This window comes from Bos indicus, chromosome 24, assembly GCF_029378745.1.
Source record: "Bos indicus isolate NIAB-ARS_2022 breed Sahiwal x Tharparkar chromosome 24, NIAB-ARS_B.indTharparkar_mat_pri_1.0, whole genome shotgun sequence".
Lineage (NCBI taxonomy): Eukaryota > Metazoa > Chordata > Mammalia > Artiodactyla > Bovidae > Bos > Bos indicus.
The window spans coordinates 20,709,066-20,723,413 of NC_091783.1; the positions used below are offsets into that span (position 1 = coordinate 20,709,066).

General features: G+C 47.7%; 1 protein-coding gene across 12 annotated transcripts in view; it reads right to left on the reverse strand.

The window, feature by feature from the left end:
• Positions 1 to 2,785: 2,785 nt before the first annotated feature.
• The window catches only part of FHOD3 (formin homology 2 domain containing 3), a 522,587-nt gene continuing 511,024 nt past the window's right edge, over positions 2,786 to 14,348 (reverse strand). For all 12 annotated transcript variants that reach the window (XM_019986698.2, XM_019986697.2, XM_070778524.1 and 9 more), the window contains one exon: positions 2,786 to 3,353. In XM_019986698.2, the coding sequence (XP_019842257.2) occupies positions 3,271 to 3,353 (83 nt within the window). In that variant the 3' untranslated portion in view covers positions 2,786 to 3,270. The remainder of the gene's footprint in view (positions 3,354 to 14,348) is intronic.

Consider the following 14,348-nt stretch of genomic DNA (forward strand, 5'->3'; position numbering starts at 1 on the left):
TGAGCATCTTTTCAGATGCCTGTTGGCCATCTGTATGTTTTCTTTGGAAAAATATCTATTCATAATCAGTTTTTTTTCCTTACATTGAGTTGTAGATATTCTTTGGATATTCTGGATACTAATCCCTCATCAGATATATTGTTTGCAAATGTCTTCTCCCATGCTGTAAGTGGTCTTTTCATTTTGTGTATAGTTTCTCTCAATGTGCAAAAGCTTTTTAATTTCATGTAGTCCCATTTGTTGATTTTTTGTTTCCTTTGCCTGAGCAAAATATATATAGCTCTTTGAGCTATATGTCAAAGACCACACCACCTATGTTTTCTTCTAGAAGCTTTGTGGTTTCAGGCCTTAGGTCTAAGTCTTTAATCCACTTTGAGTTTACTTCTGTGTGTGGTGTGACAGTAGAGCAGGTTGGCTCTCTTGCATGCAGCTGTCCATTTATCCAACACTGTTTAAGAGGCTATATCTTCCCCATTGTATATTCTTGCCTCCTTTGTCACAGATTGACAATATAAGTGTGGGTACATTTGTGGGCTGTCCATTCTGTTCCATTGATCTGTGTGTCTGTTTTGTACTGGTTCCATACTGTTGATGACTGTAGCTTTGCAGTACAGTTTGAAATCAGGGACCATGATGCCTCTAACTTTGTTCTTTCTCATGATCATTTTGGCTATTCAGTATCATTTGTGTCTCCATAAAATTTTAGAATTATTTGTTCTATGACTGTGAAACACAGTATTGGTATTTTGATAGAGATTGCATTGAATCTGTAGATTGCCTGAGTGTAATAGCATAGTTATTTTAATAGTATTCTTCCCATCCATAAGCATGGTATATCATTGTGCACCCTCTCCTCCACCCTAAACTTTCTCAGTAAGTGTATTTTTAAATAGAAAAAAAAAAAGAAAACCCTCAAGACTCCAAAGAAACTAAAACACAGGTATCTTTAAAAGAAAAGTATTTGCCTTTCTTTATCAGCAGTTTTGTAATTTCAACCCAGATTAAGAAATAGGCACAAGAATACATATAGTGATGACCAGCACAATTAGCAACATCTCACAGTGCAAAGTACTATTCACTTTAATGCTTCTCAAAAGTCTTTAAGAAACATTTAACGTCTTGAATTAAAAACACCAACAGAGGCAGACAGAATGAATGGCGACAAGGAGAGAGGAAATGAACTACAGAAGAAAATCACTCAGATTCACTAAAAACTACTAAACCAATTCCCAGTAAAAAGAGGCCTTCTTTACCTAGCTGTAACCAAGAAATTAGCTGACTTAGTTTGCTCCCTCTGAGAATATTTTAATCCCTAAAATAAAATTAACATTAGATTTATTCAGTCACTTTCCAAATGTGACCTTTTATTCTACAGCAGTAACTCTCAGCAGAACACCAGGGACCCCTAAAAGGGCATCAAAATACTTGTTCATTAAATGCGTGGAAAAAAATTCATCTTCCTTTTCTTTGCCGATCATGATCCCCAGTGATACAGAAATTCCATGTTCATATTCTAGGCTGAGGCTTTGACAAACCACTAAACCACATGTGGAATATAATACATATTATTTAGAACCATAAGGAAATAAACATTAATACCCTATGTACCTTTTTCAATAAAGTGATTAAATAAACTCAGCTGTCTGAAATACACAGACCTAACTCCTGCAGGTTCTAGGCTCTCTGGGGTACTCACGTATTATTTGACAAATGCCTATTTGAAAGAGCTCCCTGTCTCCCAGAGAGTGAAGACACAGAAGGTTGCGGCGGGGGTGGGGGGGGGTGTCAAAATCACAAAGGCCAATGGGGTGAATATATTATCTTAGCTCTTCAGACCACATGACTGCATCCTGTCTGTACAGGATACCTGCCCAGATTCAGGAACACAGGGTCACAGAGGTTCTGGAAGTGAGACACTGGTAGAATTGGTGACCTGACCATCTTTTGACACCACCCCCTTGAATACTGGGCTTCCCTGCTGGCTCAGACGGTAAAGAATCTGCCTGCAGTGTGGGAGACCTGGGTTTGATCCCTGGGTTGGGAAGATCCCCTGAAAAAGGAAATGGCAACCCACTCCACTATTCTTGCCTAGAGAATCCCATGGACAGAGGAGCCTGGTGGGCTACAGTTCATGGGGTCGCAAAGAGTCGGACATGACTGAGCCATGGCAATTGTTAACTGTCCCCTGTTTCCAGAGATGGAGGTTCTTCAGAGGGAGCCATGCACCCTGTGAGGGGCCGAAGGTCTCCGTGGAGGGCTTCAGGCCCCTCAGAGTGGCTCTGCGGTTGCAGCCCCGCGCAGCATCTTCCCCTCTAGACGCCTGATGGCTGCGCTTGAGCACCAAGGACAGTACTTCTCATTCTGAAGTTCTCCGCAGACAAAGCTTCAACTTTTCATTTTTCTTTTGGTGACTTGGTAAATTCTTTGAGAATTTTACATTAGAGGCCAGTGAGTGAGTTGCAGAATTTAGATTTGTTAAACACTACTCTAGTTATTGCTTCAGCATCACAAAGGAGCAAAAACAAAGCATGCGGGTAAGGTGATCCATGGGAGGTTATTGCTAACTTGTACTGCCAGGAAGACTGTGCCTAATTAACCTGGAGTTACAAAGAGCACACGTCAGCGTTTCTCACTCAGTTAACAAATAAAAGGAAATTCAAAGGGCTTGGAGGCCATACGGAGTCAGGGTCCTTCTCATGAACCTGAGAAGAGGTTTTGTGGATCCAGAAGGAGCCAAGCCTATGGAGCTATTTAAGGTTCTACGCAGGAGAATAAAGGTTTCCAGTTACGGCATTAAACTCTGTTTATTTAGTATTTGAAACAGGGTGTACATTTATGAATTTATATAAACATTTATTAATAGTACATCTAAAATCCACAATCAGTAAACAATCTGTGCTTTCTGTTTTGGAGTTGACATCTGCATGTTTTGGTGTTGTGGAGGGACCCAGTCTGTGAACCTAATCAAACTGCCTCATGACCATGGTAACCGTGACGGAAGTGATCTGCTCCTGCACAGAAAAAGTGTCACGCTTTGGAACTACTAAGCCAGGTGTCAAGGAAAGAAGAGACACACAGCGGACACGATGAAGAAAGTACAGGAAGGGGACGCTGGGATCCGTGTCACAAGCCAGGCGGTGACACCGAGACACGCGTGCTCCCCCTTCAGAAGCTTCAGGCGTTAGAGTCTCCGCACCTCCCACCGGAGGGGCTCCCCCCAAGCAGGAGCTCTCACTCAGCACAGACATGCTTCTGAGGGCACTGTGGGGGTCACAGCTGCAGCTCCGAGGTGCCCACCAGGCCCAGGGCCCGCGCTTCTTCCGGAGTCAGGCCACTCTTCAGGGTCCTCCGCACTGCCAGGGCCAGAGACGAAGGGGTGAGAAGAGAGGGCAGTGTTAGCAGCCAGGCCCCTTCCCCGAGAAGCCACAGCACTCATGACCCCCAGCCCCACCCTACCCCTGCCAAAGAGCCCTGGCTGACTGGCTGTTTTCAGGGCAGGAAAAAAAAATCTACAGGCTGCCAGAGGCTGCCCTGGAGATGACCCAGGCACCGCCCTGAAGAGTCAGGCAGAGAGGGGACCGCCTAGGCGGAGTGGAGCGGGGAGAGGCCCACCCTGATGAGGTGTCTGAGAAAGGGTGCGAACTACAAAACGCAGGTGGCGTGTTGAGAGTGCAGTCTTTCCCAGCACAAGGAGCAGATCAGAGCTGTTAAGGAATTCCAGAGTACAGGAAAACACACGTTCCAATGATGCAAATAAGGTGAGATGATCCCGCAAATCTGCAGGGACGTACCTCTGCAGAGGCCCCCCCAGCAAGGTATTAATGGAACCCGGCACAAGGGGGGAGTCGTCAGGATGAGCCCCCCACGAGCGCCGTGGTCTTGGTCTCAACTCCTCAAAGAGCCTCTACAGAGAAGAACCACTGACTCCTCGTGGACTCGATGCCAAGGAGCAAACAGCCAAACCTCTGAGTGGGCTTGGTGGATGTTCTCTGTGAGACACACACGGCTCAAGAAGGACCCGTGACCTCTCGCCCTGAGGTTTACAACTGGCGGTCAGAGGAACACTCATATTTCACTGACTGAGAATTGGCTTACATTTGCCTGACATTATGGGGTTTCCATTGTTTAGTGTGATCAGGTTCGGTGTCAAAATAGAGGCTGGATAAGGCTGAAGGATGAGGCAGCTGGCCCTTCCAAGACTGGTCTTTTCATTTGAAAGGTTTCCTAATTACATTTTCCTGAATTGATAAATTGTATTTGGCCTACTCTGTATGGAAGTCATACAGAGTTTGGGATATCTGTTCTATTTTCAGAAGTGATGTGTCATAGATCTACCATCTACTCTAAATCATCAATCAGCTAGAGCCCCCAAGATCACCAGGGAAGGCCTTTGATCAGAATGCAGAGAAAATAAAGCTCACCCTTATTGTTTCCCACTTTCCTTGCCAGATCTAATTCCCCACATTCCCTCCATGACAAGGGGGCCTATGTCCTCTGAGGCCTCCACAGAGGCGAGGTCCCCATCTCAAGTGTCTGCAGAAAACTCCCATATCAATGCCTCCCTGGGCAAAAGCCCACTTAGCCCATGGACAAAGGGCCTGAAAGAGTCAGGTCTCTGGTAGAGCAAACAGCAGCTAATATCTACTAATGAACACTTTTCTCTCCCAGGAATCAGCACTTTGGACAGGAAAGGGAAAGTGTTAATCGCTAAGTTGTGTTCAACTCTTTGCAATCCTGTGAACTGTAGCCCACCAGGCTCCTCTGTCCATGGGATTCTCCAGGTAAGAATACTGGAGTGCGTAACCATTCCCTTCTCCAGGGGGACCTTCCCCACCCAGGGATCGAACCTGGGTCTCCTGAACTGCAAGCAGATTCTTTACCATCTGAGCCACCAGGGAAGTCTTACTTTGGACAGGGGCCAACACCTAACCCATCAGTCAACAGATACTTCATGGAGAGCCTATTGTTTGCTCAGCTCTTTAACTCAAAGAATGGATACACTTAGGGTTTTTAACAGCAGCACAAAGTTTTGCAGTGAAGAGTACCCTCAGATCAGGCCACCGCACACACTACTGCATTTCCAAGCCCAGCAGGGCCCCAGAGCCCCCTGGCCACAGCTGCTCCTGCACCAGCTCACCCTCCCCCAAGCCCAGACGTCCTGGGCTCCAGACTGAGTATCTAACTCATCCAGACAAAATGCTTGGCTCCTGAGCCTTGGCTGGAGGCAGATTGCATGTAACTGAGTAATGGAATTTGTTCTATGGGGCAGCAATAAAAATACTAGTTTGTAATACCCTTTATGTTCTTTAAACACTCCTTCAAGGGTTTGTTAAAGAAAGAATAATTTTAGTGGCAGAAAACAAGATGAAATATTTCTCATTCTTGACAAGGACGGCTGAGACCTCTTATCCAAGATACAAGCTTCTGCCTGAAGAAGTCCATGCTGCACTAGGAGGGCATCTCACATTTCCTTGGCAACAGGAGGTGGCATGGGCTAGTGACCACTGCTCTGCACAGCTCTGCGCCCTCGTGGATTACATGCTTGGCACAATGACCACACGAGCTGGTGGGCCTTGAAAGATGCCTCTCTTACTTCTGTTCACATGTTAGCCCTAAACTACAGTGCTCAGTTCATATAAATATTTGAGTAAGGACCCTGGCACCTTAGAGAACAGGCTATACTCTCCTAACAGATATGGGCCTCGGGCCAGCCAATCCGGGAGCAGGCCAGAGAACAGAACAAAGCTTAACGGTGCTGTCCCAGCCTTGCTCCCTCAGCCTCATGGTCTACTCCCACATTTTAATGCTGTAGACCCCTGAGACCCCTCCGGCCCAGGCTTTTCTCTGCTATGGCGAAAAGCCAGTGTAAGTAAAGGTCCCTCTTCTTGCCAGATGAGTCCCTGAAAGGTAGAAATGCAAAGAAAAACTTGCCCCATTTATGGAATCCTACTTACTGTAGGCCTTCCTGACAATTCAGATAAATTCTCCCAGGAATATATTAACCCTGAAGAGGACCTTAAGAATTCAAACACTTTGCTAAAAACTCTAAGTTAATTCACCTTATAGATGTGTAATGCAAGGAACTGAAATCAGCTCGGTACCCCAATTCAAGTCCTACACGGAAAGGGCCCTCACAGTGTCTGTCTACCTGCTCATCAGTTAACTCATTCATTCAACAGGGGTTACAGGAGCCTCCACCTTGAGCCAAGTGTCATCTCAAGGAGGCCAGGAGCTGATGGGGATGTGGAGTGAGGGAAGGGGCACAGGGCAGCACACCCTGCCGGCACAGGGGGTGACTCTCACACAGCAAATTTCCAGAAAGCAAAGAAGGGCTGGGGATGTATGAGAAGGAGGGGATCAGCAGAATATGGGACTCACATAGCAGAAACTAGCCTCCCATCAAACAGGGCATTCTCAAATAGCATGTCTCAAGTGCTGGCGAGCGAGGAAGAAGCCGGGGGGGTGGGTGGGGGAGCTGGCTTCCATCTGATAAGATAACATCTGGGCCCCTTTCCACCGCCCCCACTCCTGCTCCCCGCTTGAACGCTCCGGCTGCCTCGGAGCTCCCCGGCTTGTCACATGCCACTGCCTCCCCTCCCCGCAGCTGCTTAACAGAGAACAGACCGTGGAAATGTTTATCCTTGTCTGCCCCGCAGCCCTTCCATAGACAGCCTGGGTCACTCTGCTGGCACCAGCAGCCCCTCGACGCCCCAGGACTTGTGACAGCTCCCGGAACGCCAGCCCTGGGATCCGACCCGGGGCACCTCTGCCGTCAACATGCAGCACAGTGGGGTCTGGGGCTTATGGAAAAATCCTAAGTTTTTCTCTTTTCTTCCCCGCTCCACCCTTGAAAAAAACTTTTGTTTAATCCTCCAAAGTGCTCCCAGGTGACTCTCTGTTAAGCTGAATCCGAGAAGAATGATGGTGGTTGCCGTTTCCTGAGCACTACCTCGGATTATTTCACCCTAATTTTGTGGAAACCCTATGAGATGAGGACAGGGAATGAGCAACAGCAGCATGGAGAGATGGAGACCCTGGCCCCTCGGAGGGTGGGAGAGAAGGACTCGGGCCAAGAAGCTCGAACCAGAGCCCACCCTGGACAGCTGTGCCCTGACAGGCCTGGCAGCCCACGTGCCGACAATTTTTCATTCTGATGGCAGACGGACCGAGTTTTACTCCCATGGGACAGAAAGCCACATGCGTGCTCTTTGGATCACTGATTTTTTTTTTTTCATTTTTTGTCATATAATGCCAAGCAATCTGGAAATAAGTCATTGTTGTTGTTTGTAATCCCTAAGATCCTAAAGACTGCTCTGATGAGTCTCCTGAGAATAGCATGTCCGGGATGACAGAGACTCACATTGGAGCTTGAAGACGTCCTACATGTTTTCGTTTGGGCACTGGGAAGTAACTGGCCCAGCTGCTATCAGAGCTGTTCGTTTATGCAGCCCTTGTTCCTGGAGGGACCTGTCTGCTGAAGGAGAAAAATGATGGGTCCAGTCCTGCCCCTTTGGACTTAAATACCAGGAGCTGTGTGTCATTCTTAGTAATTCAATGCTAGACATTCTGTGGGATTTTTGTGGGTTTTTTTTTTTTTTGGTCAATGTCAATTATTTAACCTTTTAGGTTAATTTCCTTACTTTCGCCCTCCATCTTTTTTTTCACATAAAATCCTGTCCATTAAAAGCAAGCTTCCCCAAATTGACAGCTTTCTACAAAATAACTGGCCGGTACTTTCCGAAAGTGTCAAGGTCACGAATGTCTGCCACAGATCAGAGCAGACTGAGAAGACGACAACCCAACACGGGGCTTGAAGTAGGATCACAGACCAGGAAAGGGCATTGGTGGGAAACTGGTGAAATCTGAGTCAAGACTGCAGTTCAGTTAATAGTTAATTTTTTGACACATCGTCCTACAGTGCGTAGGGTGTTAACACTGAGGGGAGCTGGGTGAAGGATAGAAGGCAACTCTCTGAGCTTACTTTTGAAACTTTTTGTTAAGTCTTAAAATTCTTTCAAAATAAAATCTAAAAGAAAAAACAAACTTCAAATGACAACAGCAAGGGGCTAAGGTTCCCAAAGCTGGTTGATTTAAACTGGACTTTGCAGACTCAGCCTGGGGCACCAAGAACCAGTGTCTCTGGGAGAGACCCCCGAAGTGCATCCTGACCTCCTGGGAGATTCAGATCCCTGACTTAGGAACAAGAAGGTGGAGGAGTAGGCGGATGTATAGTACCTCTCTCTCCAAGGATACATCAGGAATACACCTTCAGACACAGAGATGCGTGCAGAACAGCAGCTGAGAGCGGACAGGAGCACCTAGCCAGCGGAAAAGAATATATAGAACCATGCAAAACCTGGTAGGACTAAGGAGCCAGGAGGAAAAAACAGGAGTGTTGCTAGGACTGGACCTGCCCTTGGCGGGTGGGGGAACTGAAATTGCCCACATCAGGGCAACTGTCTGAGTCAGGAGAAACATTTAAAGCTGAGAGTGAAACAGCTGACCTGCAGCAGCCTAAATGGAATGAGAATCAGACAGTCCTTGCCGCAGCCATACCTATCCCGGACAGGAACGCTGGTCTCCTGGAAGGCGCAGATCCCTGACTTAAGTCATTGCCATCTGACTGCGATGCAGCAAAGCTGCTCAGGAAGGTGATGGCCTTTGTGGTGACAGGCCTGACCCAGAATTAAGTTCACTCACGCTGAGACGGCTCTTAGCAACATTTATGGTTGATGTGTTCAGTCACTAAGTTGTGTCCAACTCTTTGCAACCCAATGGACTGTAGCCCACCAGGCTCCCCTGTCCAAGCAAAAATACTAGAGTGGGTTGCCATTTCCTTCTCCAGGGGATCTTCCCAGATCAGGGATCGAACCCTTGCCTCCTACACTGGCAGGCGGATTCTTTACCACTCAGCCACTGTTGGGAGGCCCAACATTTACAGTATCAGGGACTTTCTACAACCGCTGGTGTGGCCACGGTCGTGGCTGTGCAGAGTCCCTACCCCACTTCCTGCCTACATCTGTAGCTATGTTCACATCCAGCGCTCCTCCACCATCTCTTTGGTTGCTAGCTAGGCACTGAGCAGACAGCAATCAGTGAAAATGCAAAAGCAGACTGCCTTTTATGAGTCACGCAGTGGGGAGGATGGGGGAGAGAGGGCGGAGCCTGGCCAGGGAGAAAAGAAATGAAACAGTTCCTCCATGGCTTTCTGGGCTCAGAGTTTTCAGCATTGTTGCAAGTCCTGGGCATGACTGAAATCCCTTCCCGCTTTTCAGATGAAGCCCAGCTCCTTAGTGCGTATCCGAGACGGCACAACAGTACTAGACACACACCGTGCTGACAGCCCAGGCTTCTGTGCACAGGAGCAAGCCACTGCACCGGAGTCCCGGGGGTAAAAAGAGAGGGACAAAATGGGTCTGGTCCACGGATTACAGCGGATCAAGTGAGGTGGACAGTGGTGCTCGGGGAGTGAGGTGGGTGATGGCAGCAAAGTGATACTGAGGTGGGTGTGTCTTCTGTGCACAAGCTCCTGGGTGACTTCCGCACGCAGCCCTTACACATCTACAGGCAGCTTCGTATTCCTACTGGGACCCTTGGGCACCAGTGTGAAGGGAAGGGGGATGGTGAGACCCCATCACAGGTGGCTCACTTAACCCTCACAACCGTCCCGGGAGGCTGGCATCACCACCCTTACTTGCTGGAAGAAGACAGGCTCAGTGAAGCCAAGCCATTTAAATGGGAGCCAGTCCCCTCTGTGTTATGACTGTGCAGATTCTCAAGCATAGAGATGGATTCCATCTGAACTTGGCAGCAAAGACGATGAACCACTGTCACCTCCTGTCAGTAAGGTGCTTGGCACTTTCTGAAGCCCCCTTCCGAGAACCCTCTGCTTTGCTCCCAGAATAGCTCTCTGACACAGAAAAGACAAAGTCTCATATTCCTCTCTTCCACGGATCCTCTCTTCTCTTGAACCACCACTCTGGGCAAAAGGGTGCCTGCCATTCAGACAAATACGGTGAGGGACACAGAAGCCAGCCCCCTTTTTCAACACGCTAGTTCGCAGTTTGGGAGAGCCAGTCAGTGCAGGGAAACACTTCCAAGCTCTTTCTGCTTTGCCTTTCTAACTCCAAGACTTGAGCTTTCCATTACATCAAAGTCCCAGCAACTCTAGAGCAAGGGGCTGCTTCCGCCCTCATGGGCTTGGGTGCGGGGCCTGTACACCCTGTTTTGGACCTGCCTCCAGGGCTCAGATTGGAGAAGGAAATGGCAACCCACTCCAGTGTTCTTGCCTGGAGAATCCCAGGGACGGGGGACCCTGGTGGGCTGCCGTCTATGGGGTCACACAGAGTCAGACACGACTGAAGTGACTTAGCAGCAGTAGCAGCCAGGGCTCAGGTGATTTGGCGTCTGTTCTGAAAGCACCGTCTCACTCCCCAGTCCCCAGACTCTAACTATGCCTCCCAGCTCACCCCTGGCAAACTCCCCCAAAGCCCCTTTCCTGGGTCCGTCCAGCCCTGCCTCCCAGACCCTCCCAATGAAGACCCGGGCTACAAATACCTTCCTCACTTCCCCATCTTCCTTTTCCAGTGCAAAGGGCTGGACACCCACCATAGGCTTAAAGTCGGCCCCAGTGGGTCAGTGAGCAGCTGTCAGCCCCATTCTCTCTGGCCACCCTACTCCTGCAGCCGGGAGTGGGCGCTGATGGAGTGGCACTTCTCCCCAGAGGCCCATCCCTTACATATCGGCTCTCTAAAATGCACTGGCTCGCCACCAGGTTTAGGAGACTTTAGCTCCTTCTCAGACTTATTCTATTTATCTTTTTGTCCTCTGGCCTGGGTGGGTGCCCTTAGCTGTCTTCAGAGGGGCAATCAGTCCAGCTTTAATGAGCTGGAAATATATTTAGGCTTTGAGTAAACAGTAATGATGTTGAGAAGACAAAAGTTTGATTGAGAAACTCTGGTCCTTTTACTAACATCTTATTCTACTGTATTCTAAGAGCATTCATTTTAACGCCTCTGGCTCTTTCCATTGTTAGCCCTATAAAAGAATATAAAATTTGTAAGTAGGGAAGAACTATGTAGTAACATGCAGGGAAATTTTTCTTAATGGGATTAGTGGGAAAATTTCTGGACATTTTCAAACACCACTTTGGAAAATTACAATTAACCTGAGTACTGATCAGAACTTTGGCCACTTCATGCAAAGAGTTGACTCGTTGGAAAAGACTCTGATGCTGGGAGGGATTGGGGGCAGGAGGAAAAGGAGATGACAGAGGATGAGATGGCTGGATGGCATCACCGACTCAATGGACATGAGTTTGAGTGAACTCCGGGAGATGATGATGGACAGGGAGGCCTGGCGTGCTGAGATTCATGGGGTCGCAAAGAGTCAGACATGACTGAGCGACTGAACTGAACTGATCAGATCCAGCACTCAATCTAATATTTTGTGAGGCATAGCTACCATTTTCCTAAAACAGGGTCAATAATTTTTCAGATTTGTTCAGCCTCCTTCTCCATGTAATTCTGTAACGTGATGGCATGGCAACGTCCCTCAATATGTCGTAAAAAAAGATCTTTGTTATATCGAATCAACATGAACATGTCACATGCCCTTCAAGAGGAATGGTGAAGCTTTGTAAGAGGTGGAATGAGAGTCCAGTCATTAAATCAAGTTAGAGTTCAGTGTTCCTTTCCCAGCAGCCCCTAGAATCAGACTTCTGGCCCCTCACACTGAAACACCATTCTTGTAAAGATGACCTAGCTTATATTCCTAAGACATTGGTGGATTGCTTGTAGGTCATGTCGAAGTGATCGCACTTTTATAGAAACATAGCCCTGAGCCCAATACTCCATGTTGACATCACAGGTGGGGCCCAGACTCCTCCTTGGAGAGAAACAGCAGGAGAGGGGGCATCCAGCCTCTCTCAGTGGGACAAGACCTGGGCTCCTCTGGGAAAGAGTAAAAGGCAAACCATGAGCCCCTAGTGCCCCCTCTGCTGTGACAGGCCAGGCTAACGGTGACATGCAGACGGCCACCAGGGCAGAGACCCTCTTCCGAAGATAAGTCCCAGAGAAAAGAACACAAGGGCCCTTTTCCTCCCCAGACCCCGAGCCTGTCCCGCAGAATCACAGTGGGAAGGAGACCTCAGATGCCCATCAGCTTTAAGGTTTCCACGGGAAGACCAACATTTGGGAGGCCTAAGAGAAAAAATAGCCTGGAGACAAAGTGTGTGTGTGTGTGTGTGTGTGTGTGTGTCTGTGTGTGTGTGTGTGTCTGTGTGTGTGTGTGCTCAGTCGTGTCTCTGTGTGACTCCATGGACTGTATAGCCCACTAGGCACCTCTGTCCATGGAATTTTCCAGGCAAGAATACCAGAGTGGGTTGCCATTTCCTGCCCGGACACAGTATGGGGTTGGTCAAAAAGTTCATTCGGACTTTTCCATAAGATGTAATGAAAAAACCCAAATTAACTTTTTGGCCAGACGGATACCTCCCCTGATATGATGAAAAGAAAAACCAAAAGATGAAAACAAAGGGCTTGGAGAATGCTCTCCTCGGTCACCTGCACCAGCTGATTCGAGAGCCTTGGCTAGATTCTGGGGGAGCATTTGAGGTGCATTTGTGTTGACATTTTACAGGCTAGACATCAACTGCACAATTCAAAACACTTTACTTATTGAGACCCTGATGGTACCAGCTGGGAAAACAGCAGAACAGAGCCTGGGAACTTCGGAATCCATTACAGTGCCCTGGGTGTGTTCCAACTGGCCGCATATTTCAGGCTTTAAGCAGGACTCTTGGCAGGGGTAAGCCTGGCCACCAGCATCAAACATGAAAGCAAAAGTTTAAGTATCTACGAGGAGTCTTGAGTGGCTTGCAGGTCATAAATTTCTAGGTTATGGGCTGGATTCAGTTTGGTTTCCTGCAACAGCTGGACTGTTATTGTCTTTAGCTAAATGAGTTATAGCCCAAATATGTTGGTTATTCATTTATCCACTTGCCTCATCGCCACCATTAAACAATCAAATCTGATGCAGCATTGTTCCAGGGTGAGGCCCCAAGCTGAACTTCATGTCAATTTTGCAAATTGGTTTTTTCTCGTTCCTTTAACTTCTTGTGAAAAGCTGGAGTTTACATCCCTTTATAAAGAATCAGAGTAACTTCCCCATCTCAAATTTCTGTGTATGGTGCCATCACTAATAAACGAAACCTGTCACAGATAAACACTTACATACATGCAGAGCTGTATTTGTTGTAGCAACTGCATCACGGGACAAAATATGTTTGGCTAAATAAAAAGAATATAGGGCTGTTTTGCATAAGATTGGAATGGAAACGATACCACAGGAAATTATTTTATGTCAACCACAAAAACAGGCAAAATATCTCTCTGGCCAGACTGAAGAGGAAAATTAATTATGACTGTGTTATTGTTCCCACTGACATTATGTGTCTCTCTAAGAATCTGGCGGGAAGGCAGGGCCAACACTCTTTGCCAACACAGACGTACAACCTATAGGAGGAGGACACGGCCGGGGACTCCAGGGACTGGCCAGGCCCCTGTCTCATGCAGTCTCCTTCTCTGAGATCCCTGGCCCAACCCTGCCCATCTTCTGGAGGGCAATCCCTGGCCTGGTATCCTTTCTTTACTCCGCCCCCATGGTCGACTCCCCACAAAGTGCTTTCCCTAGCTCTTCCCGATGGAGACTTTGCACTGAAGTTGTCTACTGGTACATGGTTTCTTCCATTTGGTTACTGGTTTAGTTAAGTAAATAAGAGAATGGTAATAAAGGACAAGGGCTTCCTTGGTGGCTCAGACGGTAAAGAATCTGCCTGCAATGCATTAGACCTGAGTTCGATCCCTGTGTTGGGAAGATCCCCTGGAGAAGGGAACGGCAACCCACTCCAGCATTCTGGCCTGGAGAATTCCATGGACAGAGGAGCCTGGCGGGCTACAGTCAATGGGGTCACAAAGAGTCAGAATGAGACATGACTGAGCAACTTGCACTTTCAATAAAGGACAGATACTGAGGATAATCTACTTAAGACCCCAAAAACCTTTCATAAATTTAATTTTTTTAAAAAAGCTACTTAAGAAAAAGATTTCTGATTATGAAAACAGCAAGAGAAAAATATGCAAATGATGTAGATAAGCCATACGTAACAGAAGAGACACAAACCACAAGAGGCTAGACCTTCCCAGTATGCAGAAAGAAAGTGAGTCAAAACATAAAGAATGCTATTCACACTCTTCAGAAAAGGCACGTGCTGGCCTGGCCTGGAGCACACAGTGTGGAGAGAGTAAGGGTGAGCTTCTGGAGAAGAATCTGCCCCCCAAGACGTGCAC